At 49.9% G+C, this 22941-nt stretch overlaps 1 protein-coding gene across 4 annotated transcripts in view; it reads left to right on the forward strand.

Annotated features, from left to right (window-relative positions):
* The window catches only part of LOC135245800 (anoctamin-1-like), a 46034-nt gene extending 23093 nt beyond the window's left edge, over positions 1-22941 (forward strand). For 3 of the 4 annotated variants that reach the window (XM_064319079.1, XM_064319078.1, XM_064319081.1), the window contains 13 exons: positions 241-321; positions 2174-2260; positions 8470-8544; positions 8925-9126; positions 10534-10645; positions 10778-10835; positions 11674-11774; positions 15682-15818; positions 17275-17427; positions 17818-17870; positions 19334-19515; positions 20523-20628; positions 21359-22941. In XM_064319079.1, coding sequence (XP_064175149.1) covers positions 241-321; positions 2174-2260; positions 8470-8544; positions 8925-9126; positions 10534-10645; positions 10778-10835; positions 11674-11774; positions 15682-15818; positions 17275-17427; positions 17818-17870; positions 19334-19515; positions 20523-20628; positions 21359-21724 — 1713 coding nt within the window. In that variant the 3' untranslated portion in view covers positions 21725-22941. The remainder of the gene's footprint in view (positions 1-240; positions 322-2173; positions 2261-8469; positions 8545-8924; positions 9127-10533; positions 10646-10777; positions 10836-11673; positions 11775-15681; positions 15819-17274; positions 17428-17817; positions 17871-19333; positions 19516-20522; positions 20629-21358) is intronic. The other variant, XM_064319080.1, reaches the window with a different exon arrangement.

Below are 22941 nucleotides of genomic sequence, written 5' to 3' on the forward strand. Positions count from 1 at the left end.
TTTCTCTTTTAAACTGCCATCTTCTCCTCAAGGACCGAATGAAGGTTTGGAGTTTTTGTTTCTAAACTGTACCCCTCTCAGTATTGTTGGCTTGGCTCTTTCTTGGGAGTGTAGCTAGCCCCTCCTACACCTCTTCCCTCTCGTGTTTGGTTTGAGTTTGACCACTCTGAGTACAACTCTGCGTACGTCTCTAGAGCCGGGTTGCGAACGGGACGTGACCCCTATTCTCTGTCCCTTCAGGAACACCCGAGACCAAAATACGAAACCCTCCTCCTGCAGAAGACCAAGAAAAAGAGGAAGAATAAAAAGGGCAAAATCGAGGTGAGTTTGAATCCGGTGGACGGAATCGGGCGTGCGAATCTTACGAGCTGAATCGAATGCGCTGAATCGGGTTGATTTGAGTCAGGCGGTCTGGATCGGTGACGTGAATCCCGAGGACTGAATCAGACGGATGGAGTTAGGTGAGTTGAATCACGCGCGTTGAATACCGGTGGGGTGAATCAGATTGGTGATAGTAGTTACACTAGCATCTTCAGGATATGGGAAGTGAATCTTATTATGTTCAAAGGCTGTGGAGAAACTCTCTGATACGCTTCATGACCAAAGGTATGTGGACACCTGACATCGCAGCATCTCATCCAAAATTATGGGCTTTAATATGGAGTTGGTCCACCCTTGGGCTGTATGCTTGATGTTGGGGCGTCGCTGCAGGGAGTTGCTTCCATTCAGACAGAAGAGCATTAGAGGTCGGGCAGTGATTGGGCGATTAGGCCTGGCTTGCGGTTGGATTTCCAATCGATCTCAAAGGTGTCGGATGGGGTTGAGATCAAGGCTCTGTGTAGGCCACTCAAGTTCTTCCACACCTAAACCATTTCTATATTGACCTATGTATGTGCCCGGGGGGGCATTGTCATGCTGAAACGGGAAAGGGCCTTCCCCAAACTGTAGGGGAAGCACAGAATCATCTGGAATGTAATTATATGCTGGAGCATTAAGATTAGCCTTCACTGGAACTAAGGGGCCTGGCCCAAACCACGAAAAACAGCCCCAGACCAAGGGCTGTCCAGATACTTTTGGTCACATGGTGTATCACAAAAGGCGGTGTTGAGTTGCCTCTGATCTCATATCAAATTAGATGGTACTCTATGGTCAGATTTCGCAGAAATTTGTCTTGCGTCACAAGTCATACTCTACTTGCACGCAGAGGTACAGACATGCGTTGATGCAGGAAAATAAGACGAGCAACGCAAACAGTTGACGCGCGTTTCGTTGATAATAGACCATTATAAAACGCACGCAGGTAGCCATCTTAGTTGCACCGGCCCACATTGCACCTGTCCGTAGTCCAATACCGCATTACCATATATGGCCATCGTACGTGTGAGCATGAGGCCAGAGCTCCCTCCAGCTGAATGGTGCTTTTCAATACGGTTATGGATATCGATAAAAGCTAGTAATGGCTGCGTGGACTAATCCCTTTTGTGATAATGCCTTCGGTGCTGTGTGTGGGGAGATGGCGTGTGCCTGAATGCAGAGAGTAAAAACCATGCTGGTATTGAATATCTGCAGGTGGATTTCCGCACTACTGGTTTTTTTAATACGCAATAAATGACACCTGTCCTTGATGTCGGTGGAAGTACCCTTTAACGGAGCGGTTCTCCACCAGGTAATAAAGTTTTATATAGATTTAAATAAAAAAAATTTAAAATTTGACTATGAAGGTACAACTATATACAATATACATAGTAGAAAAAATGAGGTGTGTTTGTGTGTGTGTGTGCGTGTATACATACATAACATATGCATTTGAAATGTATGTAAAAATGCTCAGCTCATCCTGTCGTTTCTGTCACATTCTACCTGCCATGCTTTCCTCCATTTTGTCTGTTTCACTGCTGTTCTTGTCTGTTTCACTGCTGTTCTGTGTGTTTGACCTTGCTATTTACTCCGGAGCCCTCCATTTTGGCTCAGGTGACGCACAGAGGTGGTCGGTCACCCCCTGTCTTATATAGTGGGGGTTTTCTCTCCGCGGAAGGCCTTCGGGCCGGCCTGGGAGCGGGGGCGGCCCCCGCCCGTCGGAAGCCGTGGCCTTAGGCGAGCGGGCCCGCGGGGCCCCTGGCGGCCCTCGGGGGGCCCGCAGCAGGTGACGGCGGGCGTGTTGTGTGTCTTGCAGTCGTACCGAGGCTCGGTGGACACGCCGGACGCCGGGAGGGAGAAGTGGAGGCAGAGGTTACTGCTGGCCATGAACGGGATGCTGCCGGTAACCCAGCCCTCCGCCGCGCCGTCCTTTTCCTCACGTTAGCCGCGCCCCTCCGCCCCCCACCCGTTGGGCCGTCCCTCTCCGTGGGCGGTCCTTCCCGGGTGATTGGCGGGCCATTTCCCCTCGCTCAGGTTTCTGTAGTTCTGCATGCGAGTCGCTGGTGTCCCCCCCACTGTCAGTGTGAGTGTCGTGTCGCTGTTTCTCTCCACCAAGCACTGCAAACTGGAATGATTCCAGCACTGTGACCTGGAATCATTTCAACACTGTAAGCTGGAATCATTTCAATACTGCAACCTGGAATATCATTTCAATACTGCAACTTGGAATCAAACCCGGGAGGGAGCGGTCTCCGTGTAAACTGAATTAGCCTTTGGCTGAATTCTGGGGTCGGAGGTATGTGGCATTCGGTCCAGCGGTTAACCGGATTGGCCTTGGCTGTGCCAGCTAGGGGAGAGAGCACACGCACACCTGGGTTGCGTTATCTAATCAGCCCGGGTGCTTAAAGGTGTGTTCCTCTCACCTCCACCTCATGACGACTGTTGTCTGTTAATCGCAAACAAACCTTTTCGCGCCCTTTCTTAAACCGATAAACGTTTTAAACATCACTTATTTCTTCCTTGATACCTAGGCTACTTAATTTATTTTTCTTTTTTTTTTCGTTCGCACGTTCAGACGTTTTACCCCCCCGCGGAAATGGCTGGGCTATTTTGCAGCGGAGCAGCAGAAAATAAATAAATAACTCCTGTCCTCACACGACACAGAACTCCCCGGTCGCGTGCACAGGGCGCGGCGTTTGGGGAAATTAGAGAAGGCGAGCAGCTGGGAGTGCCAGGTGTGAAAATCAGGAGGAGGGAGGAGGAGGAGAGAGGGAGGGAGGGAGGGAGGGGGCGGGGCTTGCCTGGTTGGTTTCGCGGCCATTCTCTGGAGATAATCCTCTTAGCGCGCTGAAACCCGGGCTCTGCACAACGAGCACAATGGCGGTTAGGCCGCTTCGTATCCGCGCAGGTGAACACGGCTCTCGGCCCCGTTCGTTGGCCCTCCGCACCGCCTCCCTCTCCCTCCTCATTTCTCCCCTCCGCCCCGCCTCCCTCTCCTCCTTCATTTCTCCCCTTTTTCATTCCTCCCCTCCTCCTCCTCCTCCTCCTCCGTTCTCATAAACAACCCTCCCGTCAGGGGCCGACGAAGCGATTCAGGGTTTCGGTTCAATAAATTCAGGAAACTAATTTGAAAAGTTCCCACTATGCTACGCGGCGGTTTTTTCACTTATCGAATCGAATGTCAATGGAACTGACCCCCCCACCCCCCCTCCCCATACCTAGCTGTGCTGGCTGGATACATGCCTGCAGGGCTCTCTGGAAGAGACTGCAGATTCCTCGTGTTCAAGCGTTAATAGGCAGTATCCTGAAAGAGTAAAGAAGAAGCTAGTCTACATTACATTACATTACAGGCATTTAGCATACGCTCTTATCCAGAGCGACTTACACAACTTTTACATAGCATTTTACATTGTATCCATTTATACAGCTGGATATATACTGAAGCAATGCAGGTTAAGTACCCTTGCTCAAGGGTACAACGGCAGTGTCCTACCCGGGAATCGAACCTGCAACCTTTCGGTTACAAGTCTAGTTCCTTACCCACTGTGCTACACTCCGTCCAAACGCATACGTGTATACAGGACTGTAAAAACACAGTCAGGTAGTATGAAATTCTATGGAAGCGCGCCGCCCTGTAGTGTGTTGAGTGCCTCAGGTTTCTCTGGTGACGCAGGTGGCCTTCATGCGTATGTGCCTGGAAAAAAGGGGGAAATTGTGCTGTCAGAATTCAGTGCTATGAGGAAAAACATACCGCACTGAAATATGGCTCTCTGTATTTTTCTGTGTGCTGCTGCATTAGATTGGCCTCTAGAGGGAGCCGGAGGGCAGTAGATGATGCTTCAATCTGCGCAGATATAGTTTTTTTTTGACAGGACTAATGCCAGTATTTCCCTGGCTCCATGTTAAGAAGCTTGTGGTTATATGTATAAGGCTTATTAATTATGCCTGACTTTTGAAATGGCGCAAACTGAGAGCTTCCCCTTCTTATCTCAGAGCTAACCTGATTTGCTGAGAGGAAGTGGATATTTCCTGAATTTCAATTATTTTCTCTACATAGGGATTTTGATTGACAGGTGTCTCTCAGAATGGCATGATCAAAGGGTTTCTTTGACTCGTGCAGTGGGTCTCAAACTTGGTCCTGGGCGACCACTAGAGTGATTGGCAGGTGTCTGATTAGGGTGCGATTGACAAGGGGTCTTTGTTAGTTGATTTTGGTTAAGGGGCTTCTGTAAGCAAGGTTTGACTGAGCAGTGTATACTGACTGTAGCTGGATATACTTTCAGAGGTGGCTATGATTGACAGGTGTCAGTAACTAAGCGATAACCAGTGATAGACGTCTGAGAGCAGGCTTCGACCGGCACGGCATCCATACGGCTGAGCGGGGAGGGTCTAGACAGACCACCGGAGTCCCACTCTCCGTTTGGCAGCTGTACGCCTCCAAACCGCACCTGACGCCTAAACCACGCCCACAAAAGCTGTCAATCACGTCATCCTGTCCATCGCACTACCATCGTACTGCATTGCGTTTTCAATGCGGTAACGGTTACATTATTGTATTCAGTGTCCAACGTTCAACTTCACTTGAAGTCAAATGGCTGTAACTGGCCAAGTTTTCTGCTGATGAGGAACCCACTAAAAAATGATTTAGGGTATGTGGACATATTTAGTAATGGGTTATTTTAGGTCACCTGGTCTTCAGAGTTTGTCCTGGTTCAGATGGTAATGTACTGTATGTGCGTTGTGAGTTCTCTGAAAAATGAAGAATTCAATGGTGCCAAATTGTGTGCCATGCAGGGTCAAGAGTGTGCAGGTTTTCATTCAGAACAATAATTTCACCTGCTAATTAATGCACCTTCAACTGGAGAGGAGGGAACTAATTAGTGAAATAACCAGGTGATGTAATTGGTAAAAACCTGCATACTCTCAGCCCTCCATTGCACATGATTGGGCTCCACTGCTATAGAGTGGCAAGACAGTGTTGATAGGCAGTGTTCAGTCCTGATAGGTCGTCCTCGTTCTCCTGTATGGGGGGCTCCAAGCTCACACACATCTTCTCGCTGCACTGCCCTCCGGTTGAGGGATGTCCTCCCCACCCCTAGGTGGCGCTGTTGCCCTCTGAATAGAGCAAGTTGCCGACTCGCCACACCCGTGAAACTGCAGCGGTTGAACATGGCCGCGGTTTCTCACAGACTGGGATCCAGCCAATCAAATTCAGCTGCCACAGTCGCCGTGCTGTCTGATTTTGATGCTTAGTCCCTGTCGTACGGAGTGTTCACAGGCGGTTCGCCCCGAACGGCTTCTTCCTTTTTTGGAAAAAGGACGCCTGACTCGACCGCAAACCGCGCGGGAAATGCCTCCTGGCTGCTAATTGGCTTTGGCCGTAAGCACCTTTTGGGCGGCTAATTGCCTTTCACAGCTTCGTTAAGGATTGGGCCGTATCCACTCCCACGGACCCGAGCCATTATGGACTACAAGTACCAGAAGGGTGGTGTCTGGCGGTGAAAAGGCCCTAAAATACACGCGACCCTACGAGAGTGAAGGGAATCCGCCTTCCTGTCCTCCTTCAGCATATATATATCACAGTGGAGCCTGAAATGAAAGCCACTCTAATCTGTACATAGTCAATCTATTGAAGGTAAACTCCAGTGGATCCCCTGGGAAAGGTGATTGGTCGAATCCAACAACAGACTTTTCAGGGCTGAGGTGTCGATGGTTTTCATTGGTGGAATCGTTTCGCACCATTTCGTCTCCATTGCTTGGAAGGACAATTGGGCCTAGATTTATGTGCATAAAACTCAGCGCAAATTGGTGCATTTGCGGCCTGCCTGAAATTAGCGTCTTATTTACTAAGGCCACAGCTATCAGCAAAGTGGTACTGCCTACTATTCACATTTTGTGTATGAAGCACAGCTTAAAAGGTACAGTTAAACAGAAAATAAAAATAGACAGTGGGACGGAGTGTGGCACAGTGGGTAAGGAACTGCGCTTGTAACCGAAAAGTCGCAGGTTCGATTCCCGGGTAGGACACTGCCGTTGTACCCTTGAGCAAGGTACTTAACCCGCATTGCTTCAGTATATATCCAGCTGTATAAATGGATACAATGTAAAGTGCTATGTAAAAAGTTGTGTAAGTCGCTCTGGATAAGAGCGTCTGCTAAATGCCTGTAATGTAATGTAATGTAATGTAATGTAGACTCCAGTTTAGTGCCTTGAATACACAATAAAATGCCCTGTGTTAATTCAACTATTAAGGAGTTTGTGAGTCCCCTCTGGCCACAGTGGACCCATATAAACTATAAGAGTCCATTTAATGCTGAACACATTGTGCAGTGTGTCTTCATTGGATGTGGAGAAAGGGCACAGGCTATCCAGCATTTACAGACGGCACAGAACCTGATACGCATATTCCAGCTGTGGTGGCAATTGGCGATTGAATTGATCCAGATGTGCGATAGCGTAATGGTGCTAGGAGCTTCGCCTGTTGCCGAGATGGAATGGGAACACGTGGGAGGTTCTAGGTCATCTTTTATTTCTCCCAGAAGAGTAATTATTTATGCGGCTGGGTGTTTGTCTTATAAGCCGCAGGTGTCATGGACTGCATTATTTTTGTCTGTTTTTTGGCAGTGCAGTGCCGTGCATTTCGCCATTTTAGTGCTTTCCGCTCTGTTTCTCCGCTCTGTTTCTACACTGTTTCTACACTCTGTTTCTATGCTCTGTTTCTATGCTCTGTTTCTCCGCTCTTCTACACTGTGTTTCTATGCTCTGTTTCTACACTCTGTTTCTATGCTGTTTCTACGCTCTGTTTCTATGCTCTGTTTCTACACTTTTTCTACACTCTGTTTCTACACTCTGTTTCTATGCTCTGTCTGTTTCTGCACTCTGTTTCTACACTCTGTTTCTACACTCTGTTTCTACGCTCTGTTTCTATGCTCTGTCTGTTTCTACACTCTGTTTCTACGCTCTGTTTCTATGCTCTGTCTGTTTCTGCACTCTGTTTCTACGCTCTGTTTCTATGCTCTGTCTGTTTCTACACTCTGTTTCGATGCTCTGTCTGTTTCTACACTCTGTTTCTAAGTATTCCTGCTAAAGGCAAAAAGCATGCTCTTTCCGTGATGGACCAAGTGATTTATCGCACCAGGCCCATTGTAAGGCGGTTTAAGAGAAGCGTGCCCCTCAGGATAGGAAAACAGGCTGTTTACTGTGCTGACGGGGAGGCAGCAGGGTGTGATAAAGAGACAGACACAAAACATCCTACTGAAAAAGATTCCCCATAATGCAGGGTAATCGTGTTTCGCATTGTTGGGAAGCCCACGTCATGGGGAACAAGTCGGTGTTTTTTGGTGGTTGGGGTGCTGACTGAAGATCTTGATACCGATGGGTCAGCACCCAGCCCAGATACGAAGGCTAACCCGGGGTGGCACGCTTACAGAGGTAGTGCAAGCAGGACTGCTCATGTACTGTTTTTGGTACGATTGTGCCTTTATTTGATGGCTTGGGGTTTTGCTTTGATCTTTTGGGTATGTAAGGGGGGGGAAAGTGCGATGGCTCGAACACGGTCTTCTGTGCATCATATGCGTACCGCCATTCAATTACACGTTACACAATTACAGAGGAAAGGTTAGAACACTTTGGGGTCAGATAACCGAGATAACTTTTAATTTAATTTAATTTAATTTAATCCCCCGCTCTCGTAGCATCGGGTAAGATGACTCGCGCTCCTTTGCCAATCTGATGCTTCTGCGATTCGGCGTATCTGAGAGATTTCTTGTACTATCAACGGATTTACTAATTAAAAATAAAAAAAATCATCAGTACTAAAGGACCCCTGACGTCTATAGCAGATTACCACCGCTCAGTCAGAGTAACCTGACCGTCTCCCGATCTGCCTGTTCCTGCATTAGCTGCCCAAAATAATACACAGATCCGAGCCACTCTAGCGTGCTGTATTTGGTATAGTTCTTAAGTCTCGGAAGAACGAGCGATTTCAGGCGCAAAAGTGATACTGCAGTACAATTTCAGGGTGTTTGCTGGTTTTTGGGTCGATGCCCCTGTTTGGTAATGATCATGTCTTCCTATGCCCCCCCCCCCCCCCCCAAAAAAAAAAAAATACAGCCAGGACATGAGAAGCTAACATGGAGAGACCGGTTGCCTGGGTACTTCATCAACATCTCCTCCATTTTGTTAATGGTAGGTGGCTGTTAGTCCATTCCTCTCTCCATCTCTCTCTTTCCACGAAAGTTCTGCTCAACATGGTGTGTGGGTGGGGTGGGGGGGGGGGGGGTTCTTTCCCAGGTTGGTGATGATGGGCAGTTGACTTTTGATTTTTAATGGTCTTTTTTTTCTTTTTTCTCTGCTGTTTGTGCAATGCATGTGATTTTTGCGTGTTGTGACAAAATGGCTGCGATGTACTGACTGAGTATTGGAATTGAGGTCAAGCCACTACTGAAAATGGAACAATAAAGGTTCTATTAAAACTCAAATCTCTCTCTATCCCTCTCCCTCTCTCTCCTCTCTCTCTCCCTCTCCCTCTCTCTCTCTCTCTCTCTCTCTCTCTCTCTCTCTCTCAGTTCGCGGTGACGTTCTCGGCGGTGTTCGGCGTCATCGTGTACCGCATCACCCTGTCGGCCATCATGGCGATGAGCCCGGACCCCGAGGTCAAGTCCAACGTGCGCGTGACGGTCACGGCCACCGCCGTCGTCATCAACCTGGTGGTCATCCTCATCCTGGACGAGATCTACGGCAGCGTGGCCGTCTGGCTGACCGAGCTCGGTGGCGCACCCCCCCCCGCCCCTATCAGCCCCGCCCCCCCCCCCCCACCCCCCGCCTCGCTCACGCCAACCGCTATCCGCCTTGCCCAGGGGAAAGCGCTAGCACCATTAAAACCGTGAATTTCTTTTCTTAAATGTTTGGTATGAGTTTTATACAGCGGAAAGGCTTCTTAGGGACAAAGTGGTGGGACCTAGCATCTCGCAGTTAGCTAACAGTTAGCACCGTCCATTGATGAATGACAGCCTCTGTGGAATCGCAGGAGTGAATGGGAAAGCCTTGTTCTAACACTGTTCTAAGCCACTGTTCTAACACTGTTCTAAGCCACTGTTCTAATACTGTTCCTAACCTCTACTCCAGTACTGTTCTAAACCCCCATTCTAACTGTTCTGAACCACTGTTCTAACACTGTTCCTAACCTCTACTCCAGCACTGTTCTAAACCCCCATTCTAACTGTTCTGAACCACTGTTCTAACACTGTTCCTAACCTCCACTCCAGCACTGTTCTAAACCCCCATTCTAACTGTTCTGAACCACTGTTCTAACACTGTTCCTAACCTCTACTCCAGCACTGTTCTAAACCCCCATTCTAACTGTTCTGAACCACTGTTCTAACACTGTTCCTAACCTCTACTCCAGCACTGTTCTAAACCCCCATTCTAACTGTTCTGAACCACTGTTCTAACACTGTTCTATGGGTAAGGTACTAGTTCTGTAACCTGAAGGGTCACAGCTTCTATTCCCCCCGGTAGGACACTGCCATTGTACCCCTGAACAAGGTACCTAACCTGCATTACTCCACTATATATCCAGCTGTATAAATGGATGCAGCGTAAAAAAAAAAAAAGTTGTGTAAGTCGCTCTGGATAAGTGCGTCTGCTTAAATGCCTGTTATGTAATGTAACGTAAAGTTCACGTCCACCGTTCTACCACACCTGAATCATCGCACTCTTGAGTTTATCATGGGCTGGTCATGCGTGCGCGCTGCGCGTGAGTAATTATGGCATTATTGTGTGTTTATCGAGCGGGAGAATAATCCGTTGTGTCAAATAAAGCCGTAGTATTTGAAGGGCGCGGTAATCTGCGTTTGGCTTACGGTAGGCCGGGGGGGGGGGGATAATGACAGAGGTGGGGGGGGGTCCCAGCCAGGTTTCACAGGGCAGTGCACAGAAGGAGATTACGCTGAGAGGCCGCACAGCTGGAGAAGGGGGGGGGTGATGAGCAGGAATCACGGGGGGGGGGGGGTGGTGGAGGTCAGGGAAAGGTGAAAGGTCGGGCAGGACAGTAAAGGCGGTGGCCCTTGAGAAAATACGAGTTTTTAAACCGAAAATTAAAACGGATAAGTTTTTTTTTTGTTGTGTCGCCGTCGCTCCACGTCTGACCGGGCGCGTTCGCTGTCTCGTCTTCAGAGATCCCCAAAACGGAGACGGACTTCGAGGAGCGTCTGATCCTGAAGGCCTTCCTGCTGAAGTTCATGAACGCGTACGCCCCCATCTTCTACGTGGCCTTTTTCAAGGGAAGGTAAGGGCAAAAAAAACGCCCCGGTTTGCCCCCCGCAGAGGGGGTGAACTCCGATTGGCCGGAGCGCAACCCGGAAACCAGCCACGGCCCGTTTGACTTCACTGCTCCCGTTTTTTTTTTTTTTGTCGTCAGGTTCGCCGGCCGACCGGGGAACTACGTCTACGTCTTCAACCACTATCGCATGGAGGAGGTACGGCCCGCCCGGCGGGGGGGCATGGGTTCCACTGTATGACGACGATGACCGTTGATATCAGTCGCGGTAGCATCTGTAGCGGTAGCGCTAGAAGTCGACCTGGGTCAAACGCTTTATTTGAAATTCCATGTATACAGTATCAAGCGTATTGATGGAAATTTTAAAGCAAAAGTCTGTTTCCGCAAAGCGCTCAGAACAAAATATTACCCGCTCAGCTAATTGTTCGTTTTGGTCGATAGCTTTCGTGGAAAAGTCTCGGGGATCTGCAGGGATGTTTTCTGATCTTACAGCTCTGAGTTCTCATCGGATGGAGGGGGAGGCAGTCGGTCTTTGTTTTAGCCCCTGACTTTGGAACATGTTGCTCCAAAAAATATTTGTAGAACATGAAACCTAAAGCCCGTGTTTTTAAGATGGCTTGTTGGGTGATGACTATTTATTTGCTTTTGCAACTCTTCGTAGTTCTTGTTTTCTGTAATATTAAATGTAGTTTTCGCTACGTTTATTTGTAGTAAATCGCGCTATTGTGTATTTACCATGTGCCGTTTTTGAATATGGTTTTATTGCGTAATTGCATTTGTTAGGTTGCGTCTTTTAAAACGTTTTTTTCTGTTAAGCTCTTTGCTCTGAAATAATGGCGTTCCGCAGGTGCACATGATGTTCTGTATTAAATGTGCTCTAGGAAATTCAAGTCCTGTCAGTGTTTGTGGAAAACAAACACTGCTTGTCTCGCTGTAGGGTATGAGCTGACTAACACGAGCCTGCGTTTGTGTGCGCGTGTGCGTGTGTGTGTGTGTGTGCGTGTGTGTGTGCGCGCACGTGTTTCCCGTCCGTCCAGTGTGCTCCGGGAGGCTGCCTGATAGAGCTCTGCATTCAGCTGAGCATCATCATGCTGGGCAAGCAGCTGATTCAAAACAACATCTTTGAGATTGGCATCCCGTGAGTATCCGTGTGCGCCGCCCGGCCGCCCTCCCACCCACCAGGCACAGCCCTCAACAAAAGGTAGCGTGACTAGCTATTGAGCGCGCTCAGGCTCTCCCATTGTTGATGTACAGCGCTGGCGGCGTGTCCTCCGGGCTGTGACCACACGTCAGCCTGCTGTCGGGTCTGCGGGCCCCACCCCTAGCGCGACCTTTTGCTTTTGTTTTTTTTTTCTGCATGTCACATCTGAGAAATGAAAAAATGACAATTTGTCCTTTTAAACATTTTCCGTTGCATTGGAGTATGAATTCAGTCTCCCGAATTCAAATAACGATGGATAGACTAATCAATTTAGAGAAGCTGCAGAATGCTTGATCCATATTAAATATCCTTTTGTATTATTAGCATGCTACTATCGACTGTCGTAATACGTATTGTAGAGTTAAATGTCTGTGGTCTGTGACTGTTGTACTGATGATATCCTTTATCCTCGTCAATAGTTGCCCAATCAATTCGGTTAGAATTAGGTAATAATATTCAGCTTTTGAAGTCTCATTTTCTCATTTCCTGTTCTACAAGCCTTTTGTTTGAATGCATTTAGTGCTATGCCATGCTCAAACTCCAAAATGCAGTTCTGCGTATAGTTCTACGTGCGCAGTGAGGCAATGATATCTGGTGTTGTTTCAGATCTTTGAAGAATATTCTGCCAGGGCCCATTTCTGACAGTACTGCTCCTACAGATTTAGGTTGTGCTGGAATATGACAGCGTAGTCTGTACAGTATAAGAGCACACGTGACTGAATGTGTCATGTGTTCAGCAGTCAGACGTGAGCTGCAGACTGTTCTCTAGTTCTCTCTCGCTCTTCTTTTTCCCTGGTGAATTCCGGAACAACATCACGCATCCCAAACTCTCCTCGGACCCTGCAGCCCCCAAGGATTGCTCTGCCGCAAAGGGGCCTCTTTTAAGGAAACAGGGAGTTATCAGACCCCGAAAAGGGACGCGTGGTTCATAATTCTCTGGCGTTTTCAGCCGTCATTGGGGTCTCAAATGGGCTAGGAAATACGGAGCCAATAAAAACTAATAGGACATGGGGAAGAACATCTCCAGTGGCTCCTTCACAAGTTTTTCTTTCATGGTATTGTGTTTGAACTACCATTAATTACCTCTAAACTCAAAACTGAGAAACCGCGTGCACATTATTTCCCGACCTCCTGTTTTATAGCTACTCCTCAGTAATGGCCTTTTAACTAAGTCTCCCACTTAGCCTGGCTGGCCTTGCGTATGCAGCCCCTCCAGTTGCATTAACAAAAATAAGATGAAGTCCTCTCCTGGCTTGAAATGCAAACTGAAGTGAAGTGTCTTTTTGTGCAGCTGGTTTTCCTGGAAGGGTAGCCCAGTTGAAGTCGCACTGTTACGATTTTAATGTATTGTGAGTCAACGTCAGAGTCAAGTGAACCAGGAAATTTACCCTCAGCCTGGCCTCGAACAGCTGACCTGCCCGACAACAGTCAAACACAGCGTTCTCACTTCTGCAGCCGTGTGAATCAGGAACACAGGAAAACGGCGTTCTCTCTGCAAACAGCCATTTGAAATGGGGGCACACCGAATAATTACTGACTCATCACCTTCCAGGCGTTGAAGTGTGTTTTTTTTTTTAGGCTTGTTTATGTAAAGCAGCTCGTGTGTATTTCCAGTGTCAGCCAGCCTTGAGTCATCCAGTTATCGGACTCTCTCTCTCTCTCGCTCTGACAGCAGATGTCTGAGATGACATCATGCGCCGCCAAGGCCTCTGAAGCCACTCCTGATTGGCTGCGTTTCAGGGGGGAAGGCCGCCCCACCCATGTTGTCCTTTGTAAAGCTTCCTGTAAACAAGTTTCGGGCTTATCGCCGCTGGATATTCTGCGTGGCAGCCAAATTGGCTTGTTTACCGTAATGGGGCTTCCATAGTGTTTCTCTCAACACCCTTTTTCCACCAGACGCTCCGCAGGCCCGCGAGTGGTGGGTGTGTTTCCGCGTGTGTGTGTGTGTCTGTGTGTACGTTTGCGTGCCGGGTTCCCACAGTCCTTGAAAATCCTTTAAAGTATCTGCAGTATCAGTGTGCTGAATTGAGAGCTTATTGGGTTGTACGTGACGTCATTTCCACTACCGAAAGTATTTGGTCACTGGAAAGTGAATGTGTGCCTTTGTAGACATAAAATATATATTTTTTAAAAGTAAATCTGCCTCAAAATAAAACTAGCCCTGTAGCTCAGGGTAGGCCTTGCACACAAAAAAAATCATTAATCCTGATCTTGCACCCCCCAAAATCATGGACAATATAAACCTGGTTGGAGTGGGAACCGTGTGTGTGTGCATGTGTGTGTGAGTATATATCTGTGCGTGTGTGTGTGTGTGTGTTACTTTGAGCACTGGTGTCAGGCCGGAGACCTGAACTAGGCCGTTTCCTGTCTGCTCTGGATCACACTGAGCATTTTAGCCTGTAGGCGCTTCATGTGTGGCACAGTTTTAATGAAAATCATCCAAAAAAAAAGAATCTAATTACTGAGGCCTTACTTCACATGGCATCAGAGAAAGAGCCTCCAGAGTCTGAGCTCTCATTTATGTGATGTCGTGACCCATTTCCGACCTGCTCCTGACCCATTTCCGACCTGTTCCTGACCCATTTCTGACCTGTTCCTGACCCATTTCTGACCTGTTCCAGACCCAGTTCTGACCTGTTCCTGACCCATTTCTGACCTGTTCCAGACCCATTTCCGACCTGTTCCAGACCCATTTCCGACCTGTTCCAGACCCAGTTCCGACCTGTTCCTGACCCATTTCTGACCTGTTCCTGACCCAGTTCTGACCTGTTCCTGACCCATTTCCGACCTGTTCCTGACCCAGTTCTGACCTGTTCCAGACCTATTTCTGACCTGTTCCAGACCCAGTTCTGACCTGTTCCTGACCCATTTCTGACCTGTTCCAGACCCAGTTCTGACCTGTTCCAGACCCAGTTCTAACCTGTTCCTGACCCAGTTCTGACCTGTTCCAGACCCAGTTCTGACCTGTTCCAGACCCAGTTCTGACCTGTTCCTGACCCATTTCCGACCTGTTCCAGACCCATTTCCGACTTGTTCCCAACACAGTTCTGACCTGTTTCTGACCTGTGTACATATGGATGTGTACCTGCTTGAGTGAACAGTTCTTAAATGGCAGCTTTAAGATATAAACACAATGTGACGAAGAAGCGCGATCACAATAACACTATTGACAGTCCAGGTGTTCTTAATATGGAAGTTTCATAATAGCTTTTCAGCATGGCATCCCTTACAAAAAAAAGTAAGTTTATAAAAGTTGGCCTTAAGTACACACTAAATCTCAGATAGTGTACTTGAAGTGCACTTACACTTCACTTTCCAGAAGTTAACTTGGAACACAGTTTTAAAATGAAGTACACCAATTTTGGATACCAAGTTCAGAAGCGATTTATAAATGGTGCGCCTTAGCCATTACCCATCGGCGCCCTCTTTGATCTTCCGTGCCCGTGTTCCAGTCAGACGGGCAGATACGTTTCTTTCTTTCTTCCTCTCCGCCTCCCTGTGCGTATGTCCAAGCCTCTGTGTGTCTCCGAGTGGCTGTTTTTGCACTATGAAACGGGCTGTCATTCACAGTAAACCGGCCATATTGGTGTCCCAAGTAACACGTTTGTCCGACAACCTTGTATTGCTAAAATAGCCCTGTCTAGCCTTCTGGATTCAATTTAGATCAGACATCATGACATGGGCAGAATCTTGACATCTCATGACATCTAGATTCACTGATGGCCCCCTACCATACACACATTCATACACAGTTTCTCACATCCTGTCTCTCTCTCTCTCTCTCACACGCACATTGTCTCTCCCTCCCCCCCCCCCCCCTCCCTCCCTCCCTCCCTCCCTGCAGGAAGCTGAAGAAGCTGTACCGGTCTCTGAAGGACAAGGGCTCGGACCCAGAGCAGGTGGACGAGCAGACCCAGCGCTGGCACCAGGACTACAGGCTGGAGCCCTTCCAGGGGCTCACCCCCGAGTACATGGAGATGAGTGAGTCTCACACAGACACGCGCGCACACACACTCACACACACACACACTCACTCTCACACACGCACGCACATACACTCACTCACATTCTCGTACACATACTCTCTCACTCACACCCACTCACGCACACTCTCACACACTCACTCTCACACACGCACATACACTCACTCACACACACCCACTCACACACACGCATATACACTCACTCTCACACTCATACACATACACTCTCTCACTCACATATACATACCCACTAACACACTCTCACACACACACACACACACTCTCACACACTCTCTCACTCACATACATACACCCACTCACACACACTCTCAGTCTCACACACGCACATACACTCACTCACACACTCATACACATACACTCTCTCACTCACACCCACTCACACACACTCTCTCTCTCACACACACACACACTGTCTCTCTCTCACTCACACACACACACACTCTCACACACTCTCTCACTCACATACATACACCCACTCACACTCTCAGTCTCACACACGCACATACACTCACTCACACACTCATACACATACACTCTCTCACTCACACACACACACACACACACTCTCACACACACACACACACACACACACACACACACTCTCACTCACACACTCACACACTCTCTCACTCACATACACACACACACACTCTCACACACTCTCACTCACACACACACACACGCTGTCTCTCTCTCACTCGCGCGCACGCATACGTGAGCGTGTGAGTGTGTGTAATGGAGGACTGGGGCTGTAGGAAAGTCTGGGCCCCAGCCTTCAGGGAGGCGAGGGGGACTGAGAGAGACATCAGAGGTGATGTCAGGTGGCCCTCCAGCGCATTCCTTCCGCCACGCCCCCCGGGGGGAGGCCGCGTCCTCGCCGAGCCGAGGAAGAGCGTCGCCCCCCCCGCCCCCCCGCAGACGCCGCGCGTCTCGGTCTCAGGCGGTTTAATTACGCCGCCTTTCCCGCCGTCTCGGGGGGTCGGCCCGCGCGCACGCCGTCCTTTCTCATTTCCGTGGGAACCGTCGGCATGGCTGCGCCCAGCTCCCGGGACTCCTCGGCGCGCAACTCGCCCCCCCCCTCGTCAGTCGCTTCGCCGGTCGATGTCGGCCGACGTCCCCACGCGCACGTTGCTGAACGTTTTTTTAAGAAGTGGAAATGATACGTGATTCATGTTAGAAGCTGGAAGGCCAGTTCTTGTTTTTGAATGAAGTGATGCAGTATATAGCGAGAATACGAGTGTGTCTGTTTTCGTGTGTGTGCGTGTGTGTGTGCGTGTGCGTGTTCGTGTGCATGTGTGTGTGTCTGTGTGTGTGTGTGTGTGCGTGTGTGGTGCGTGTGCGTGTGCGTGTGTGTGTGTGTGTGTCTGTGTGTGTGTTTGTGTGCATGTGTGTGCGTGTGCGCGTGTGTGTGTGTGTGTGTGTCTCTCCTGCAGTTATCCAGTTCGGGTTCGTCTCCCTCTTCGTGGCTTCCTTCCCCCTGGCTCCGCTCTTCGCCCTGCTGAACAACGTCATCGAGATCCGCCTCGACGCCAAGAAGTTCGTCACCGAGCTCCGGCGGCCGGACGCCGTGCGAACCAAAGACATCGGTACCTCGGCTCGAAGGGGTTTGGGCTGTACGGGGGGGGACATTGCCTCGCTAAGTCATCCACATATGTAAAAATGCAGACGGGAGACTAGCGGGGCTCAAGTAGCTTGACGGTCAAGTTTAGAGTCAAAGGTTGATTTTTGCATTCGTGTGAGGTGGCTGCACCAATGCATTGTGCCTGGGTTTATTCTGCCCTTACAAAGCACTTAAATAAGCTCTAGATGCAGATGATTCTGACACTGGATACGGATATCTCACACAGGATACCTACAGGGAACAGGATACGCACGGGGAACAGTAATGAGGACAGGAAACTTAAATTTTGTATTTACTGAAGGGATTTTCTCTTCCCTCCCTGTTTACCTCTCTCCCTCCCTCCCTCCTTCCACAGGTATCTGGTACAACATTCTCAGTGGGATGGGGAAGTTCTCTGTCATCATAAACGTGAGTGAACACCTGTCCTACACTGTCGCTTGGTTTAAGTAATCACTTCAAGTTTTGACCTTTATAAAGTAAAGCCATAGATTCGTTTCAAATTAATTTCACTTATTCTTCAGATTATTTCTTTTTTTCTTTTTTAATTTATTTAGCTGTTTTACCAGTAAAACCAGTAAAAAATGACTTTCTGTGGTATTCAAAGGGATTTTCCAAGAGAAAGTATGTTTTCATTGATGAGCATTCTCAGTTAGAATGGATAATGCAAGCAGGTTGTTTTCAGTGACTAGGCTAATGCAACAGGCTCCTGCAGCCACACGCAGGCATGGGAGAGCACTGTGTGTTAAGTGAGAGCACTATGGGTTAAGTGTGGGTTAAGTGAGAGCACTGGGGTTAAGTGAGTGAGAGCACTGGGGTTAAGTGTGGGTTAAGTGATGACTGGGGTTAGCAATCTAGGCGCCTTCAAGCTCACACACATGCATTTTAATTGCTTATACATGGGGTATAGTGGTGTTAAGTGAGGCACTGCGGGTTAAGTGTGGGTTAAGTGAGAGCACTGTGGGTTAAGTGTGGGTTAAGTGAGTGCACTGTGGGTTAAGTGTGGGTTAAGTGAGTGCACTGCGGGTTAAGTGTGGGTTAAGTGAGAGCACTGCGGGTTAAGTGGTAAGTGCCTGGGTTAAGTGGGTTAAGAGGCACTGCGGGTTATAGCTGTGGGTTAGTGAGAGCACTGCGGGTTAAGTGCGGGTTAAGTGTAAGAGTCACTTGCGGAAGGGTCAGGGTTAAGACACCTGCGTTAAGGCCACTGGGTTAGTAATGCAGTAACAACTGCGAAGGTTAAGGGAATGTGGGTTAAGTAAGAGCACTGCGGGTTAAGTGTGGGTTAAGTGAATGCACTGTTGGTTAAGTGTGGGTTAAGTGAGTTCTATGCACAGATCCTCTGGGGACATCTGAACCGGAGGGCTTATGAAGGCGGGGCCAGGAGATGAGCTCTGTGGAGGCCATCTGGTCCTCATCGCACATCGTTTTTATTTATCGCCGATGTCTTCGGCTGTAGCACGCTTCACATCCTCGGGAACCGCAGAGGGATCCTGGAACCGCCCTTTCCAAAGGCTGGATTCAGTGGAGTCAAATCTCCCTTCAGATACAGACGTGGAAGAAAGAGGAATTTAGGGTTTTATTCCAAGGCACTGTAGATCATGACAGGGAGGAAAAGAGATTGCTGACATGGGGGGGACAGAAGGAACGTGGCAATTTATACCTGTATGACATTTTTTTGTTTTGTTTAGTAGGATCACCATGGCCTTAGGGTTTGCCTTAAAATGCATTTCTCTCCTGACTCTCTAAAGTCCACTTAAAGCTTGTGACCCATCTGGTGCCAGCAGGTCATAGAGGGCTGTCCGAAAAAGCACAGCTCCTTCCTGTTGTGAGCGGGCGTACGTCTAATCCCCATCCCCCCACCCTCCCCCTACCAGGCCTTCGTCATCTCCTTCACCTCGGACTTCATCCCGCGCCTGGTCTACCTGTACATGTACAGCGACTCGGGCAGCATGCACGGCTTCATCGACCACACCCTCTCCTACTTCAACGTCAGCAACTTCAAGCCGGGCACCGCGCCCGACTTCACCCCGGCCGACCGCGAGGTGGTGTACTGCAGGTGAGAAGACCCCCTCGACCAGGCCGCCGGGGGGGGGCGCGGCACCCCGGCTCTCACAAAAAAAAAAGGGGGAGGGAGAGAAGGGAGAGAGAGCAGGGAGGGAGGGGGAGGTGAAAGAGGAAGGAGGGAGAGAGAGCAGGGAGGGAGGGAGAGAGAGGAGGGAGAGAGATAGAGGAGGGAGAGACGAGGGAGAGGAGAGAGAGACGAGGGAGAGAGGATGGGAGAGGGAGGAGGGAGAGGAGAGAGAGAGGAGGGAGGGAGAGATGAGGGAGGGAGAGAGAGAGGAGGGAGAGAGGATGGGAGAGAGAGGATGGCGGGAGCGAGAGGAGGGAGAGAGAGAGGGAGGAGGGAGAGAGAAAGAGAGAGATGGGAAAGGATGGAGGCAGATCAAACTGATATGGGAATGGGCAAAGTCTCCTTTGAGCTGCAGTCTGACGGACAGCTCCTCAAACTCCGGCCCTTCTCTTTGAAGCCACCCAGCCCCCGACCACCACGGTACAGTCTTCCCCCACCACCCAAACCCCATCGCAATCGGAGAAAACCCAGCCGCTTTTAAAGCCTCACAGAACTTTGACGCAGCGCTCACCGCAGTCACAGATGAGATCTTGGGCTTTGGGGGAATCCAAAATGCAGTCTCTCACGCTCCCGCTCGATGCCTCTATATGGAAGCAGGATAAAGCACGGCTTTAGATACCCACTGGCAGCCCGTTTTGTTTACCTTACGGGGCTCGAACCGCCAGCCCCTCCGGAGCAGGGGGGGGGTGGGGGGTCAGCGACCTTTTTTTCTTTTTTTTTTACATCGGGGGGGCCTGACTGGCAGCCCCCCGGCCCGGAGGACTGTGAACTGTCTTCAGACCAGGCCGGGACAGTGTGCAGGAAGTTCAGTTTAGGGGGTCGCGACCCGGTCTCCGCCCGGAGGTGGCACGCGCTCGGCTCGGCGGCCCTCTTGGGGCGGAGTCCTGACCCGGTCTCCGCCCCTTTCGTCTCCCTCCTCTCCCTCCCCGCAGGTATAAGGACTACCGGGAGCCGCCCTGGTCTCCCCAGGCCTACCAGTTCTCCAAGCAGTACTGGTCCGTCCTGGCCGCCCGCCTGGCCTTCGTCATCGTCTTCCAGGTAGGGCCGCAGGGGACGGTTACACAAGGGGGGAGGGATGTGATGTCATCGCCTTTTGCATGGGATACCGAGAGGAGTTCCACCAATAGCGACAACCCGTAGAACTATGCTCGCGGTGATTGGTGGGCCCTTTCCGGCTACTTCCTGGTAGAAACGCCTTGCACTAAACAGACACTTCACGTGGTTTGATTTTTGGAAGGTAGTGAAAGGTACGGTAAATAGTCTGCTTTGTTCGATCAATTAAGTGCAGAATCGCAACAAAATGACCTGTCCAGGAGGGTATATGTCTGCCTCTCGCCCCAATGCATGCTGGGATAGGCTCCGGCCCCCCCCCCGCCGCGACCCTGACCAGCGATAAGCAGGGCAGATAACGGATGGATAGCAACAAAAGCAAAAGCGCCCTGTGGCTCTCCAGGAACAGGGTTTCACAACCCCTCCTAGTGAGAACAATCGTTGAAGCAGTTGTAGGTTTATATCTAAGCGGGCGCAGTGACAATTCAAATTCAAAATGCTTTATTGGCATGACACACACTTGTAAATATTGCCAACGCGTACATACAGAAGTAAAGAATATTCATTAGAACGTGAATTTAAATTAAACGGAGTAATTTGCTATTTGTAACTGGAAAGGAGAACAGCAGCGATAAGGCTTGAGTTGACAGCTCGGCGCATTGTAACGGGGACTCAAAACTCATTGTGGGCGTGGTCGCTGTGGTCCCCCCGGTGGCAGAACCTGGTGATGTTCCTGAGCATGCTGGTGGACTGGATGATCCCGGACGTGCCCAAGGACATCAGCGAGCAGATGAAGCGGGAGAAGACCATGCTGGTGGACGTCTTCCTGAAGGAGGAGAAGGAGAAGATCCAGCTGCTGCAGAACCTGTTCCTCAAGGACCCGTCGGGGCGGAGCCAGGGCCGGACCCCGCCCCCGGGCCAGCAGCTGCCGGGGCAACAGCCGGGGGGGGCGGGGTGGTGGCGGCAGCAGCAGCAGCAGCAGCCGGCCGAGCACACGCCTCGAACCCGCGCCCGGGCGGCCAGCTTCAGCCAGTTCAGCCGGCAGCCGTCGCCCGGGAAACCGGTGAAGCACACGGACGTGTGAGCCAGGGGGGCGTGCGTCTGTGTGTGTATGTGTGTGTGGCTGCGCGTGTGTGTGAGGGTGGGTGTGTCTGTGCAAGTGGGTGTGTGTGTGTGCGCGTGTGTGGGTGCATGTGTGTGTAGGTTTGTGGGTATGGGTGGATGAGGGTGGGTGTGTCTACGCGAGCGCGTGTGGGTGATGGATTTGTGGGTGCGGGCAGGTGTGTGTGCATGGGTGGGTTTAGATGTAGGCAGGTGTGTGGGTGATGGGTTTGTGGGTGCGGGCAGGTGTGTGTGGGTTTGTGGGTAGAGGTAGGTGTGTGTGTGGGTGGGTTTGTGGGTGCAGGAAGGTGTGTGGGCGGGTGTGTGTGTGTGTGTGTGGGTGTGGGTATATAGGTGCGGGTGGGTGGTGCTGGACTTTAGGGAAGGGGAAACGCCCCGGAGGCTCAGAGAGGACTCACCCCACCTCCACTACGGACCTGTCGGACCCAACACGACCCCGGAGTTCATTTCTAACATTTCCTTTCCTTCTGTACCCAAACCACGGTACCCAAAGCTCCATTTTCCAATTCTTTCTCTCTCTGTCTCTCTCTCTCGCTTTCCTCCTTTGTCCTCCTCTTCTTTCTCCCCCTCTCTCTTTTACTTTGAGTCCTCATCGAGTCCGCCTGCTCACTGCAGAAATTAGCCGTTTAGCCGCTCGCTCCGAAACGACAGTTTGCCCGTTTTCTGCGGACCTGGCTTCACCCCCCCTCACCCCCCTCACCCCCCCACGACAGCAGCAGAAGCAGGAGGAAGACTGCGGACGACTGGGGCATCTGAGCTCAGACGTGCTTTTGGGGTATTTCACCTTTAAAAGCCTTAATGGCTGGAAACAGGGAAACGTCTGTCTGTCTGTCTGTCTGGTTTTTTTTTTTTCCTTAGATACTGAAATACTTCCGTCTCCAAGCAGCACATCTGACGACGACAATGAAGGCACTTTCTGTCCGAATTTAAAAATGCACAGCAAAATTCCTAGTGCTAAATTAACTCTAACAGTGTTTGAGTCCAACAGGAGCAAAATGTACTCTGCTAGTGTTAAAGCTACTCTGTCAGAGTAGATTTTACACTGAAATCTTTGCTGTGTAATTTCATTCTGTATGGCTTGTATTATTCTGAAAATCACTTAAGCTTATGAATGCTAAATAAAACATTGTTTAAAAATATGAATGTTAAAAAAAAATATTAAAATGTTTTTTGTTTAAA

Source organism: Anguilla rostrata, chromosome 19 (genome assembly GCF_018555375.3).
Source record: "Anguilla rostrata isolate EN2019 chromosome 19, ASM1855537v3, whole genome shotgun sequence".
NCBI lineage: Eukaryota > Metazoa > Chordata > Actinopteri > Anguilliformes > Anguillidae > Anguilla > Anguilla rostrata.